Raw genomic sequence first — 15,907 nt, forward strand, 5'->3', positions numbered from 1 at the left:
TGGTATCTTGTGAACAAATTAAGATGGATTCCTTGAAGTCGTAGATCAATCTGAGCATATAAGTTTTAAACTATGTACTGAAAACGTTTATCGTTTTAATATTTTAACACATTTACTGGTTAAGTATACAGACTAGTTGTGATACATACGATTAGGTAACGAGGTAAAAACTCATTTGTAGACTAGTTAAGGTGTAATTATATTAAAGACTCGACGAATACCATGTAGACTACTTGCGATACATATGATTGGGTAATTAGTTGAAAAAAAAGACTAAGCAATTGCACGAGTATATACATGTGTGTGTGTGTGTGTGTGTGTGTGTATATATATATATATATATATATATATATATATATATATTAGTGTGAATGTGAGTTACAAATTTCTTTAACATTTTGTAATTTTTACAACGATCCCCTTTTATAAGTTCGTAGTTTCTAAACGTCGTGTGCAGGACTTAAATACACAGTAGAACTCCCCTAAGCGGCCACCCCTTGAAAGCGGTCATTCAATCACAGTCCCTTTTTTGTGTACATAATCCCTAATTATGTACAGTGGAACCCCTCTAATCAGGCCAGTTTGTCTCAGTCCCGAAAGTTGCTGCTTTAGAGGGTTTTCACTGTAGTACCAAGCACGTGGTTTGTAACAGTAATTGTTGATTATTGTACTTGAAACAGTACTCGTGTGATATTTTTAGAACATGATGTATTGATTTTACTTTTAGCATTTTTTTGTTCACCATTTTCTAATGATTATTGATAAATTGTGTATTATTACCCGCAGCAGTTCTTTGTTTAAGGTCGTGCTTGGGATCATATGACACTGATACATGACCATTGCTGTGGTGTTAACAGTTTGTTTAAATGTTTGCTCAGTCATTCGAAACTGATAGTGTGGTATGGGATGTAATTTGTATCACTGTGATGTTAATCGCCGTTTCAATTCGTAATTCGAGTTATCGCTATGGTACAATTGTTTTATTTCGATAGCTGTCTTACTGATTGCAAAATGAAAAGCCCAGTGCTTACACTTCCTTTAATAAACATTTGTCAGTTTTTTATAATGAAGATTTGAAGTTTTTCAACACCACAGTTTTTATTCTTATATTTTTGAGTTGCTGTTCGAACTTCGTACGATCGTGAAGGTTTTTCGTTTTTAGGATGTTTTATTAATAACTTTCTTTAATCTTAAAATACGTTTTCTGCTCTGTTCCCATGGCACCACTTATTTAAGATTTTACTTTGGCTCCAAACGTAGGTCAGTCTTCATATGCGTTAAAAATTATATTGATGTAACTCAGCTATGACTATCTTAGTCATTATCGAAATGCTCATTTGAGTCAAACACTAGACTCGGTACGAAGTACTTGTCTCCGAGTCCATTCATTTCAGACAATCTCCTACTTAAAACACCTAGAGAAGCAGCCCAAGTGTTCTTTCATTGTGCTCCTTGAATGTTGAGGAAATTATCTTTCTCCTCACATGTGGTTGCAGGAATAGATCATATATTAAAATACATTACACTTTAGGTACTGAATGATATTGATGTGCACTGACCTCAATATTTATTTGAATCCAGTTGCCACTTTTTAGCTGACATCACCCTTCCATAGTAGGAGTTACCTGATCCTTCCATTGGAGCTTGTCGTCCTTCCTCTTGGTTAGACTGGCAGACTGTTCCCAAGTCATCTAGTAACCAAAGTTAACAATGACCAACAGTATGGTTCCGCTTCACTAACTGGTAATAATATGGGCACTCCAAAAAAAACCTCTTCATTCAGTCTAAGGACGTATAGATATAAAGCCTATAAAGATATATATAAGTATTCACCTTGGAATACTTGCACATCTACAATATTATAAGAACTTCTGAATCTTGTACCATGTTCTCAGATCGTGAATCCATTTAATGGTAAACTCCTCCTTTCCTGTATAACTGTTTTGTTTGAAAAATAACATTTCTAAATTTTACCAGATTAGAACTTATGTTCTACAGGAATACAAGAAATGCACACACCGAAAATTCAGAAATTCCACACACACCAAATCCTGTAATTATTGTAGCACCTTACTATCTAACCCTGTGCCGTTCTCAGGTACACTGATTTTCTACAGATAGTTGAAAACTTCTCAGGAGAAAACGTGGTTACGTTAAAGCCAGACCTTACTAACAGAAACTGAACATAAGCTTTACAATGAAATAAAACATTATTTCTTGTAACAAAGAATACAGCTCAATCATGGAAGGAACTTACAAGACAAATATGACCACAGTACTCTTTAGGTGTGAAGAAATATAAAGAAAACGAGAAAAATAGCTGCATTTTTCTCTAAATGTGGAGACGTATACAAAAACAAAATATTAGATTTTCTAAAAGTGAAGGAATAAACTGCCTTACTATATTTAGATGTGGAGACATGCAATCGAGATGATGTTACATCTTTCTCAGTCACTATGTACCTTTTCAAAACAATTTTGTCTCCCAATTAGTCATAATAGAAAAGTTTTCAGTTTATTCTGGACTTCCATGACTAATGCGACTAGAAAACTCGTTAGTACAAGCTTACTGTGACACCTTTTGTGAGAGAGTCTGGAAATACCAAAGAGAAATGACCCTTGACAATTTGCTTAGTACTTTAATGAGGTCAGTGCATCCTCGCATGCTCATATTCAACAAATATGATCCGAGGCACTTTTCTAATTTTGGTGAATAAGACATGTTCACCTTTCTAAACTAGAAGTTTGTGTTTTGAATTTCGCGCAAAGCTACACGAGGGTTATTTACGCTAGCTTTCTCTAATTTAGTAGTGTAAGACTAGAGGGAAGGCAGCTAGTCATCGCTAACTCTTGGGCTACTCTTTTACCAACTATTAGTGGCGTTGACCGTCACATTATTACACCCCACGGCTGAAAGGGCAAGCATGTTTGGTGCGACGGGGATTCGAACCCGCGACCTTCGGATTACGAGTCGAGCGCCTTAACCACCTGGTCATGTTGGGCCTAAACTAGACGAAAAAGAAATGTTTGAAAAATTTTCATATCTGCGTAAATACACATCACACAGTGGTTTATACAGTTCTATAAATTTGATGTTTGTAATAGTTTCTCTCTCCACCTCTTGGTGACTCAGCAGCAAGGTTTATCACGCTGAAAATCGGTTTGGTTTGATTTGCATTTTGCACAAAGCTACACAAGGACTATCTGCACTAACCATCCCTAACTTGGTGAAAAGTTAGAGGGAAGAAAGCTAGCTCTCACCACCCACCATTAACTGTTGGGCTATAATTTTACCAATGAATTGTGGGATTGACCGTTACATTATAACACTCCATGGTCGGAAGAACGAGCATGTTTGATGAGGCAGGGGTATTCGAACTCGGGATTCTTCTGTTGCAAGTCAAGTGCCTTGACCACCTGACCATGCCGAAGCCTTAAAAGTCAGTTTCAATAACCGCATTGAGCAGAGCACAGATAGTGACAGCTTCATACTTAACACCAAATTTATTATTATTTTTTTCTAATTTACATCAATGATATGGATAAAGAAATTGGTAAACTGTTCAGACATCCTGGATATATTAAGGATTCGGTTGTTGCTCACATGTGTAGTAATTTACAAAGAAACTTATTAATCAACTCCACTCCACCTCTTATTATAAATTTGCCTAAAAATCCACTAAGAAAGCTTTACATAAACTCCACCTATCACTCAAACTTGCCTGAAAACTCTACGAGAAAAGTTTTGAAATTTTTGTATGAAAATCATGGTTTAAGTTCGGTAGCATCGTATTTAACACCTATATAACTTTGGATTACGGTTGTTTTTTTGTTTTTTTAATTTCGCGCAACGCTACTCGAGTGTTATCTGCGCTAATTACGGTCAAAATTATCGCTTTCTCCAAGGGTACCAGACTGATAAATAAATTAGTATAATTATTATAATCCATGTTTATTAAAGTTTAATTTCTAGCTTTTATCTAGGCTAGGTAGGCGTCTTTGTTAAAACCTGGGTCTTTCACAGTCTTTCTGGAACTAGGGTTAAAAAGTCCAATACGTGATGCAGGCTTCAGTGTTTTTCAGTTTTCAAAATGGTGAATCAGTTAAAACAAGCCGGTGCAAGATGTTTTCCCATTTATCATATCTTTAAAAACATGTGACCAGTGTCACATATTGCTAAGACTGATTAAGAATAAAAGGAACAATGGACTCAAAAGACCAAGAGATTGAAACAGCGCCTGGTGTTGTGTAGGTATAATCTTCTGATAGTCGTCTCCTCATGTGACGTGTTAGGCTGAGTACAGGTACGGTCTTCTGTCGTCACGAGATAATCACACGAGTAACTATCGATTCAGTACAGTAGGAATGATAGAAAACAGTATACCGATAACTATATTACAGCTGTCTTATTTTCACCGACTGTACAGTTCGTTATATAATCTGTGACGTGTACGCTACCGTTTTTAGTTGTGATAAAGGTAGAAATCTGCAATATAATTTTCTGACAGTATGATATGGAATAGTGAAATGGATTAGGCAGTGTCATAATTTTATTCACACATTTACCTTATTAGTAGTGTGACGGATGAGATCAATACATGATCAAAAAATTTCTTGATTAATTGTAACCAAAATGCAAGATAAACTTCTATCTGTGAGGAATCGAAAAAAATGATCAAAAAACAACCATGTTATAGTAACATAGGCGATGAAGAGTTTTTACTAGAACTTTTGGGCCTGCGTATAAGACGAAGGGTAAAATCAGACATTGCTTTAAGACTATCGTCTTATACACCGGCAAATACAGGTGTTATTTTTATGGTCTTCAAAAGTTGCAGATAAATCAATTCGGCATAACTCACGTCATAAACATCGAACAACAGAGAAATACCCTTAATTTGCTCAAAGACTCCAGTATCGACTTATTTTATACCACAGTGAATAGATTTAGAAATATAAATATATAAAGAACAATGGTATCATGCAAAGAGTAGTGTCCCATTAAACAATCTATCACAGGAAAAGTTTATAAAGTTTTTGTTTTTTTTTTTATTTCGCGCAAAGTTATACGAGGGCTATTTGCGCTAGCCGTTCCTAATTCAATAGTGGAAGACTAGAGGGAAGGCAGCTAATCACCACCACCCACCGCCAACTCTTGAGCTACTCTTTTCCCACCGAATAGTGAGATTGACTGTCACATTATAACGCCCCCACAGCTGAAAGTGCAAGCATGTTTGGTGTGACGAGAATTCGAACCCGCGACCCTCAGATTACGAGTCGAACGCTTTAACTCACCTGGCCAATAGAAAATTAATGATCACAACTTCTTCGATTATAACAATAGTCCTTCAGATTGAAAACAAAATTTGTAGTAAAAAGTAGAAACACTGAAATATCAAAAACGTTTTTCATTTTGGAATAGTTTCAGTTTTCGTCATTAACTTAAAACCTCAAAAGTTATTTTACTATACTATATATCTTAGCCACAAATATAACATCAGACATTGAATGAAAAAAATTATACTACCAAAAATTTGGAACATATTTAAACCGTAACAATATAACAGAAGTGGCAACGACCCACAATATATTAGCGGCAGTTTTCATGCCTTCTTCTTGAACTTTCCTTATTCAATCATGTTTACGCACGCTGATTTAAACTGAGCTACCTTGCAGGCGTTATGGTGAAACGAAGGAAGATTATAACTTTCAATGTGTGTGGTAGATCTTCTTCGGGCAGTGTAAACATTATAACATGAAAAAAAAAAAAGGGGGGGTTAGAATATACAGAGATTCTAATTCACATATGTATTGCGTGGAACACGTTAACTAAAGTGGTTTTATAAAGAGTTTCGAAAAGGATAACAAGTAAAGTGATAAAATTGATTTTAGAAATTAAATGGATATAGAAAAGTAATATAAATTCGAGAATGTTAAAATAGTAACTTAATAATAAAGGAAATACGAGTAAGCGATCTCAAGTTAACAGGGCTGGCAGAGTTACTGATGGTACTATAGTGTGCGTTCTACACAGATACTATGCTCATCACCGTTTTAATGATTCACTAAACATAATTTCTATATATTATTTTAGAAAAGCTACACTATAAGGTCGAGTGGTGTGTTTACTATCTGCATTAGTGTGTGACGTCGCTGACTAGAATAAGGCAATCAGGGTAAATTATTTATTTATATAAACAGTTACGCTTTAGAAATATCAACTGAGACAGCATTTCGTTGCTGAGCTTTATTCTGTGAGGATGCATAATTATGTCTTTGTGGCTGAACATTCACATTCAATGGGAGAATTAAAAGTGGGGACAGCCAGCACGCTCATAGCCACAGGAAACAGGCTGGAGATGTTATAATTCACCAACCAGAAGTGAAGAGATACACTGGGACTTCCTTCATGAAATTCCTGGCACACCTCGAAGTATTTGTTGAAGTTGGAAGATACAAATATCTGCAAAACTTCGAGGGACTTTCTGGGTTGGAATGTCTTCCTCCTTACAACTAGTTTTCTACCAGTACTGAGCTGGCCCACAACAATATCAAATACGTGTTATGAACATATGGAAGACAATTTAACTTAAAAACTTGTTTTACTTTCAAACTTTATGCTCTACCAGAACTAAATGTATGTCTTCTTATGCACAATATACCAGATGTTAGCCTACTGTTTCCAACCATTTCAGTGACAATGGGTCACATTCACTGATGAACCATATTTTATAATTCTCATGTTTAGCTTAATTGGATCAGGTCAGGGCACATGTATAAAATGTACAAAACAACTAATACTGACTGTCATTTATTTTACATTACCTATTTTTAAAATGCAGTCAGAGCCATTCAACACACCTCTCCTCTTTTAAAGATATTTTAAGCATCTCCTCCATTTGACTTTTATTTGAAACAATTGATTCCCTAAACTGAGCCCACACTTCATATTTTACTCCCATGACTAAAAAATCAATTGCTGTTTTAATGATATTTACCTTCTTCAAGTTTCTTCATCTCTTCTGTATGTCAAGACATTGTGCTTGATCCACATTATGCAGAATACTGAATCAAGTACTGTCGACAAGAGATAAATGGGATCACCAAATTGGCAGTTTCCTATTTTGATTCCGTCATTTGTGTAGTGACAAAAATTTCTTGTATCATGCAGGTGATGATTTAAAGAAAACATACATGACAGGGCAAGGGCTTATGGTTACAACCTGTCCTCTTTACATCAAGTTGGTTGCTTCAAGGAAGGGTACTAGTTCTTGCAATTGGCTTCATTATCTGCTGCTGAAAGATACCTCTTTGTGTGCTTGTTCTTCCACAAGATGCATAGTGCCTGCTTTAACCTGTCTTAGGGTTCAGTTCCATCTGTGTATTTAAGTGTAAGAATATGTTTGTTAGGCCCAAACACCTCTTTTGAACATGGAATTTCATGTACACCATCAGTTTATCTCAAAGTCAACATGGAATTCTCTGTTCACCATTAGTTTCTCTGAAGTTTACCATGGAATCCCATGTTGACCACTAATTTCTATCAAGGTTATCATGGAATCTCACATAAATGTTTTTCATAAGGTTTTGTTTCACTGTCTGAAACTATTAAGAATACCAATGTCTCCCAACAATTAATTTTATTTTTGTAACTACTCACACTACAAGGTTACTATCAACACACTATGTTTTTTAAATTTCAAGAACTTGTCACTTTAATACATAAGAAATCAAACAACAAGCAGTAATGATGCATCTAGCTACATTTAATACAGACCACAACTAACATTACATGTGACATTTATTTTAATACACTGGTAAAACAAAGTATTCCAACCCAGGACAAGACAATACCACCATTAATACAACACAAAGCTATATGTAGGATTAAATGTAACAATGTGGGAGAGAAGTCTCTATGTTGAGTCTCACATTAACCAGTGTTTCTGTTCTTAATAGCTACAACACTAAGTAAATAAAAACACTTCTAGAACTAAGTTTTTGGTCAGGAAAGACTATTAACATCATCTTCATATTATCTGATTTCTGCTAAATCAAAGGATAATTCACACAAAACCAAAACGTTTATCACACTTCCACAAAAGATAATATCTAGAAATGTCTAGGTAATTCCCACAGCAATTTAACAGAGAAGCTGTGAAAACTGTGTAATGAACACCACATTCTTAACTCACTGCAAAACGAACATAAACATGTATCTGTTACAACAGAATATTTAAGTATTGTAAAAATAAACTTTGATGGATGATCACAGGAAAAAAATCATTTTTATTTCACTGAAATTTTCAAAAAAAAAGAAAAAACAACAGACACGCATTTGTGTATAAAACATGTATTTGTATATAAAACAATATTAATTGTATAAATAAATATTGACGACAACTTGATGGTTGACTAGTTTTACAATAAGTACCACTACCCACAATATCATTAATTTTTAATGAGTAAAAACAAATATCTTGGATAGGTATTTTTAAACTAAGACTGACCTAGCTTCGAAAATCATTCTTAACTTGCTGTCACTGTAGCGATATTAAGTAGCAAAGACTAAAATAAAGCATTTGTGAACAACCTGAGTACATCCAACAAAAGGAACTGTTTTTAAGTTTACACTACATAATAACTACACTAAACAGAATTAACTGTTTTAATAATACTTATTTTAATGCTAGTTAACAAACTAAGATAATTTCTTCTCCCAAAAACAATAGGAATTATGTATTCATGTAATAAATAGTATAGAAGTCATCACTGACAACATATTAAAATGAACTAGTACAATATTGTTACATTAAGAAATCTGACTTTAAAGGAAGAGCCATTAATCAAAACTCTTTCATAGGAAGACAACTTAAACAAGACAACATACAGTGTTCATAGAAAGACAACTTAAACAGAACCTACATTGTTCATGGGAAGACAGGTTAAACAAGACATACAATGTTCGTGAGAAGACAGGTTAAACAAGACATGCAGTGTTCGTGGGATTACAGCTTAAATAAGACATGCAGGAAGACATCTTAAAACACAATATACAATATCCATGGAAAGACATCTCATACAGTATATAGTGTTCATAGGAAGACAGCTTAAATAGGACATACAGTGTTCCAGGGAAGTGAAATTAAACAGAATATACAATGTTTCTGGAAAGAGCTTAAACAGGATATACAGTGTCCAAAGGAAGTCATTAAACAGCATGTATATATAAATATATAAGTTTGTGAAAAAACTGCTAAAAACTGATCAAGTTAATTCAAGACTTAAATTTGAATTCTCCACACTAACAACATAACCTTGAAAAATCAATGAAAAAAACAACACACACTTAGCATGTTCTATTCATTTGATGGTCTACCATATCAGTAAGATATAAAAATATTTTTGTTCCTAATTTTGGTTTGTGCAAAATACTAGAAGAGATCTGTTATCCTTTAAGAAAAGGATGAGAACAGTTCACAAAATAAATTACCAAAAGAAAAACAGTCACAAGCAGTTAGTTAAGATATTCTGTGCCAAAAAGGTTAAATCTGTTAATACTTTGAAAGTACATCACACATATATATATTCCATATTAAATGTTTAACACAATGAGATAAATGCACTTTCTCTTAGAACAAGCAAGTATACAAAACAACACAAAACACTCATTCTTTTCAAAACTAGTCCACTTTTTGCAAGTATTCTTCTGATAAAGGGACAAACCATGACACTATCTCACATCATGACAACTGATATAAAACAACTATTCATGAGTGGTGGTCTAATATAATTAGAATCACGAGGTAACATTTTCAAAGCTAATTATTCACTTTGTGACTAAGTTTAAATCTTTAAAATGATATGCAAACAGCAGGAATTTTCATCAATGTTATAATTTGAAATAAAAACAAGGTTTCTAAACTGCTAATGTGTGGTAAGCTTTACCTGATTGTCAACATGTGTTGCAGTAAAACTAGACCTTGAAAATATCCTTACTTATTTTAAAATGTTTACTAGTTTACAATACCAGAAAAGCACAGTAATAGAGTTCTCTATTAACTAACACTAACCTACAACTATATCATTCATAGCCATTGGTCCTCTTTGAAATAGCACAATGTTTTATCACCAGTTAATATATACATATATATTAAAACTAAAAAAAAAAATTGTAATACTTTTCAAAAGTTTAATTTCATTACTTAGTTGTTAATATACAAAAAAATAATAATATTTGTTAAACAAATTCTTAGCAAGTAAAATGTATGGAATTAAAAATAAAAGCCACAATCTCCGATGCCTTATTTCTTCTTGCCCCACCCCAAGGTAAGACCATGAGACTGAGGTTGGTTCTGGGCATGCTGTAAAACTTCTTTCTTCTTGTTGAAATTATTCAATTCTTCATCCAGTTTCTTGCTTTGATCTTCTATCTTTAGTTTCTCTTGCTCTAACTGTTTATTCATATGTTCATACTTTGCAAGCAGCTAAAAAACAAAAAAACATGGTTTTAGAGAGGCTTTCAACAAGGTTTTGTTAATTATTGGCATTACTTATACAATAAAGCATAATAAATTTTAATACAGAGATAAAATAAAGAAATCCAAAAATATTTTTTTTCTCATTAGAATTATACACTTTATTTACACTCCCTGAAAATGATAGATATAAACAACATGACTTTCATATCTTGCTGGTTTGTAAAGGACATAAATATATCTAACACATACTCTACTTTTGTCTTAATGAATTTGTTATTAGAAACCATAAATTTCAGTATCAACAAATGTGTGTCCATTAAAAAAATAATTAAGACCTTGCAAAAATGTGGCTCAACATACACTCTCAGATGTAACAAAACCCTAAAAATATACAGAACCAAATGAAGTAACATTCTATTAACACTGACATACACTGTCAAATGTAATAAAACAACCCTAAAATATGGAGGACCAAGTGAAGGAATATTCTACAAACACTGACACACACTGTCAAATATAATAAAACAACCCTAAAATATGAAGGACCAAATGAAGGAATATTCTACAAACACTGACACACACTGTCAAATGTAATAAAACAACCCTAAAATATGAAGGACCAAATGAAGTAACATTCTATTAACACTGACATACACTGTCAAATGTAATAAAACAACCCAAAAATATGAAGGACCAAATGAAGTAACATTCTATTAACACCGACATACACTGTCAAATGTAATAAAACAACCCTAAAATATGAAGGACCAAATGAAGTAACATTCTATTAACACCGACATATACTGTCAAATGTAATAAAACAACCCTAAAATATAGAGGACCAAATGAAGTAACATTCTATTAACACCGACATACACTGTCAAATGTAATAAAACAACCCTAAAATATGGACCAAATGAAGGAACATTCTACAAACACTGACACACACTGTCAAATGTAATAAAGCAACCCTAAAATACGGAGAACCAAATGAAGGAACATTCTATTAACACTGACATATACTGTCAAATGTAATAAAACAACCCTAAAAAATATGGAGGACCAAATTAAGGAACATTCTACTTACACTGCCATATACTGTGAAATGTAAAAAAACATCCCTAAAAATATACAAAATCAAATAATGGAACATCCAACTAATGCTAACATATATGTTATATGTAATAAAAACAAAGTCATGGAACACATTATAATGTCCATTCAAACAAACACAGTTTCACCTTGAAACACAAATCTTAAAACTTCAAGAGTAAAGCATATTTATTGCCCAAAAAGTAGATCAATCATGAAAATTGTTATTCATTGTTTTTTACTACTACCATGCTTGTTTATTTTAAATTTTGTACAAATCTAAACAAAGGCTATCTGAGTTAGTGATAGACTAGAGGGAATGCAGCCAGTCACTTTCCACTGTCAACAAACTGAGATCGACCACCACATTATAACAGATGAAATAGTGAGCACATTCACTAAATGCGTTTTGTATTATTGACACCCATGTTACGAGTTGAGCTACCAAACCATTGTATTACCTAATTGTTAGGTAATACAAGATAAGTACATACTCAAGGGACGAAGGTTATACTACACAAGTATGTACTCAAGGGATGATGGTTATACTACACAAGTATGTACTCAAGGGATGAAGGTTATACTACACAGTACAAGTATATACTCAAGAGATGGTGGTTATACTATATACTGTAATTATACCAGTTATAAAACATTTCTAAGTTACAATTAGGTGATAGAATTGTAATTATTATTGTTAATTAATGTGCTCACTACAGTCAACCTATGTGTTAAATTACTTCTTCACTGTTAGTTGCCATTTTAAGGATATGTAACCATATGAACATAGAAAGAACTAAAATATTTGAAAAAAAAAAAGATGTGACAGTCTTATGCTAAAACTGTCTACAAGAAATTATAGTCAATTTGATTACTATGTGAAATGTATAGAATAAAATTTCCTTTCTCTTTCAATCAAGCAGATACCTAAATAACAGTTGTAACTAGAAATCTTACAGCTTTTTCAGATTCCTTTAATTCAGATTCCTTTTCCTTCACACGAATAACAAATGACTGTCTCATCTCCTCTTCTCTCTGCTGCAATATCTAGAAACATAACAAAATCATAAGCTTTGTAATGATCGTGTCTTTTTAATTGCCTTGATTAATGAAATAGTGTAAATATAAAGGTAACTGTTTGAAATCTCTGTTGAGATTTTCAGCAGACAAACTTCTTACAGTGAAACTATCAATTTGAAATTCTTCATTGGTAAAGAATTATCTTCTTGTATAAACCAAAACAATCTTATTTTCTCACAAGATAACCAAGAGACAAGTCTTAGCTTCAGGACAAAGTCAGGTTTAAGATATGTTTTTTTTTCACACTATAATTAGAACACAAGTTTACCTCTAATTGCTCTTGACGTTTTTTTTCATAGTTTTCATGAAAGGGTACTGGCTTATTATCAGCACCAAGATCTGAGAAGCCCATCTGTTCAAGACGCAGTCGGCGGTGCAACTGATAGTGACAGTTGTGGGTCTGCTCCCTCATATCTTCCATGTTTGTACGAAGTAGCATGTCTCGTAGCTTTACAAAATCACAGTGGTTCTCATTTTCAACTGGTGAGGGAGAAAAAGTTTCTGTTTTTTAACCAAAAAATTAAAGATACTTATGAAGAAACTGTATTACTAATCATTTTATAATTATATAATATACTATACTACATAATTATCTTTACTTAAATGGGATTCAGGACGCAAGATTTGTTTGAACAATATTTTCTAAAGTGTTTCTGATAACCTTAAGAATTTAGTGAAACACTTGTTATATCACTATATGTTTGTAAATACTAAAAAACACAAATTTACTATTTTTATGTAATGTAGTTATAGATTAATGACTGATATAATTTAGTCTACAAAAAAAATCATCTATAATAATGTGTTTTTTTTTAGATGTGGCAATAATAATCCATTGCATTTATTCACACCTACCTCTATAGTGATTCTAGATGGTAAAATAGCAATTAATCTAACAATTTGACAGGAATAATCCACTGTGTACATTGTTACCTTACTTTCTAGTGATTCAAGGTGATAACAATCAACATTCTACTGAGTACATTTCTATTAGTGTTTAAACAGGTACTATAATCTTAATTGGATGTCTGAAAATTTCCAACCACTTTCAAGACAACAGTTTCTAACATGCAGAAAACATAATGAACAGTGATGAAACATAGTTTAGGTTTACTTCATGTGCAATATTATCTTCATTTGTCTAGCAAAAGTATACCTAACACTAGTGATAATAAATATTTATGAATGTTTAGACATAAACATAAAAAAAAAAAGAAAGATGAAAATGATATTAACTCTTAAAACCTTTCAGTGGTCTTAGTGTATAGTATTGCATAGGCCTGCAAAGTATAGGTTAATGTATGTATTCTAACTAATAATCAGGTACAGTAACAAATTCAGTGAAACATTCCTCCACTTTTTAACTTTCACTAATTTAGTGGTTATGAAAGTAACAGCAAGGTATAAAGCTTTAAACTGTTTCTTTGAATTGAAATTATTAACTTACTGATATTAGTAACTGGTAATGACACAAAGTAGTTTTTAATGGTTCACCCTGGCTGACTGCCATTACACAATATCCACATTGTGCATACTATATTTGTACATGACAAGATATGCAAGTTACTGCATTACAGAGTGCACCTGTGCTATCAGAAACATTAGCACAATCAATTAGCAGAGCTTACCTAATTTCTCACATGCAGTGAAGTGAAACAATGGCTCTATGTCAACATTTACTGCATCCTAATACGTCAAACTATGACAATCAGGAGCTAGCTACAGTTGAAACATGTCAAACTAGTTTTTTTATAACTGTAGAAGCTTCTGAAAGGTCACATTCAATAATTTACAGTATTCACTATTACGGATTACAGTTATCAGGTTTAGAAGTTCCCTTTGAATGATAGGCCTCGTTTCTGTCCTAAGTTGTCAACTGTGCCATGCTACGAAATAACGGTAACCACAAACCAATTAATAGTGAAACAGACAACAATCATTTAACAAATAAAAATTTAAACTGAACTAATGAAAATTTGCTGCTTACTTAATTGTCTCCTATATTCATAATTGAAAATGGAAGAAATAAAAGTAAGGTATAAGCATAATGAACACTTAAACAACTTAACTTATAACAAACTCAAGGATTTTTGTACAATGTTAAAGATTAATGACTTACTTATCAACGCTGCTGGGCCACCACTAGAAATCAAGTTTTTATGACTTTGCTTCCACTTTTATCTTCACTTTTTGCATCATGACTTCTTTTTGCTTAATGTTTTATCTTAAAAATAACAGTTTGTCTGCAGCACTGTTTAACATGACTTACACTTTGTACAGTTTTTTTCTAGAACCTGGAAACAGCCATGACAGACGAGTACCTGGGTGTCCAGTAAAAATACTAATTCCTACCAACTGTTTAGTGATTCAAGATAAAACAGAAACACTTATTTTTTAATAATCAGTATTTACCTTGGACAGTACCCCATGTGTATTGCCTAGCTCGAATCATTTTATTTCCAAATCTGATTGTATCAGTACTTCCAACAATGGCAAAAGGAACTTGCTTCTGTATGAAAGAGAAATATGAAAAATATATTTATTTTAAATGTCTTATTTTGCAAAGAATAAAAAAGGATCGATTGTCTTGTTACACTCTATTACTGCTAAGTCTTCAATAGCCTATACAAGTAAAACAAACACTATGTATGAGGGTTACAGTGTTACAACAAACTTTAAAGTCTGAAAAGGTATTGCACTTGTACTGATATAATCTAGGAATCAGTATATACATTGTCACTTTACAGGTCTTTTTGCAAAGGCATTCTATATCTTTGTATTACTCAATATTTCAGAATAAACTTTCATGGTTGTTAAGACTATATATTGTGCTTAAATAATTATTAAAATATAAGTGTGTGTAAATAAAAAATATATTTCTCCCAGTTGAAAGAATTGTTGGATTTATTCTTGGAAAATGATTAACTAAATAGATAAACATACATTTACTGTTTAAGAGCAGTATAAAATAATTTGATTTCAAAGTCAGATCATGGAAAGAGTTTACACTATTTTATATGTTCAATAGTTAAGTGAGTATCTCTTAAAAAAGAAACTAAGTCAAACTTTACACTTTATCTATAAGTTGTTTTTTCTCTACTGCAGTATATAGATACATACAGTTAAAGACAAAATCAAACATAAACCAGTAAAAAATGATAATATCCTGTCTGTTTAAAGGTGAGGTTAACAGAAATGTAGATGATAAAAAACTGATTATTAAAGGACACAAACAACACAATATAACACTCAAA

At 32.6% G+C, this 15,907-nt stretch overlaps 1 protein-coding gene across 3 annotated transcripts in view; it reads right to left on the minus strand.

Annotated features, from left to right (window-relative positions):
- Positions 1-7,748: 7,748 nt before the first annotated feature.
- LOC143237290 (septin-2-like) overlaps positions 7,749-15,907 on the minus strand; it is a 34,943-nt gene continuing 26,784 nt past the window's right edge. For all 3 annotated transcript variants that reach the window (XM_076476368.1, XM_076476369.1, XM_076476367.1), the window contains 4 exons: positions 15,066-15,162; positions 12,922-13,133; positions 12,531-12,620; positions 7,749-10,487 (listed from right to left, as the gene is read on the minus strand). In XM_076476368.1, coding sequence (XP_076332483.1) covers positions 10,305-10,487; positions 12,531-12,620; positions 12,922-13,133; positions 15,066-15,162 — 582 coding nt within the window. In that variant the 3' untranslated portion in view covers positions 7,749-10,304. The remainder of the gene's footprint in view (positions 10,488-12,530; positions 12,621-12,921; positions 13,134-15,065; positions 15,163-15,907) is intronic.

The sequence above is a fragment of the Tachypleus tridentatus genome, chromosome 13 (assembly GCF_004210375.1).
Source record: "Tachypleus tridentatus isolate NWPU-2018 chromosome 13, ASM421037v1, whole genome shotgun sequence".
NCBI classification, from domain to species: domain Eukaryota; kingdom Metazoa; phylum Arthropoda; class Merostomata; order Xiphosura; family Limulidae; genus Tachypleus; species Tachypleus tridentatus.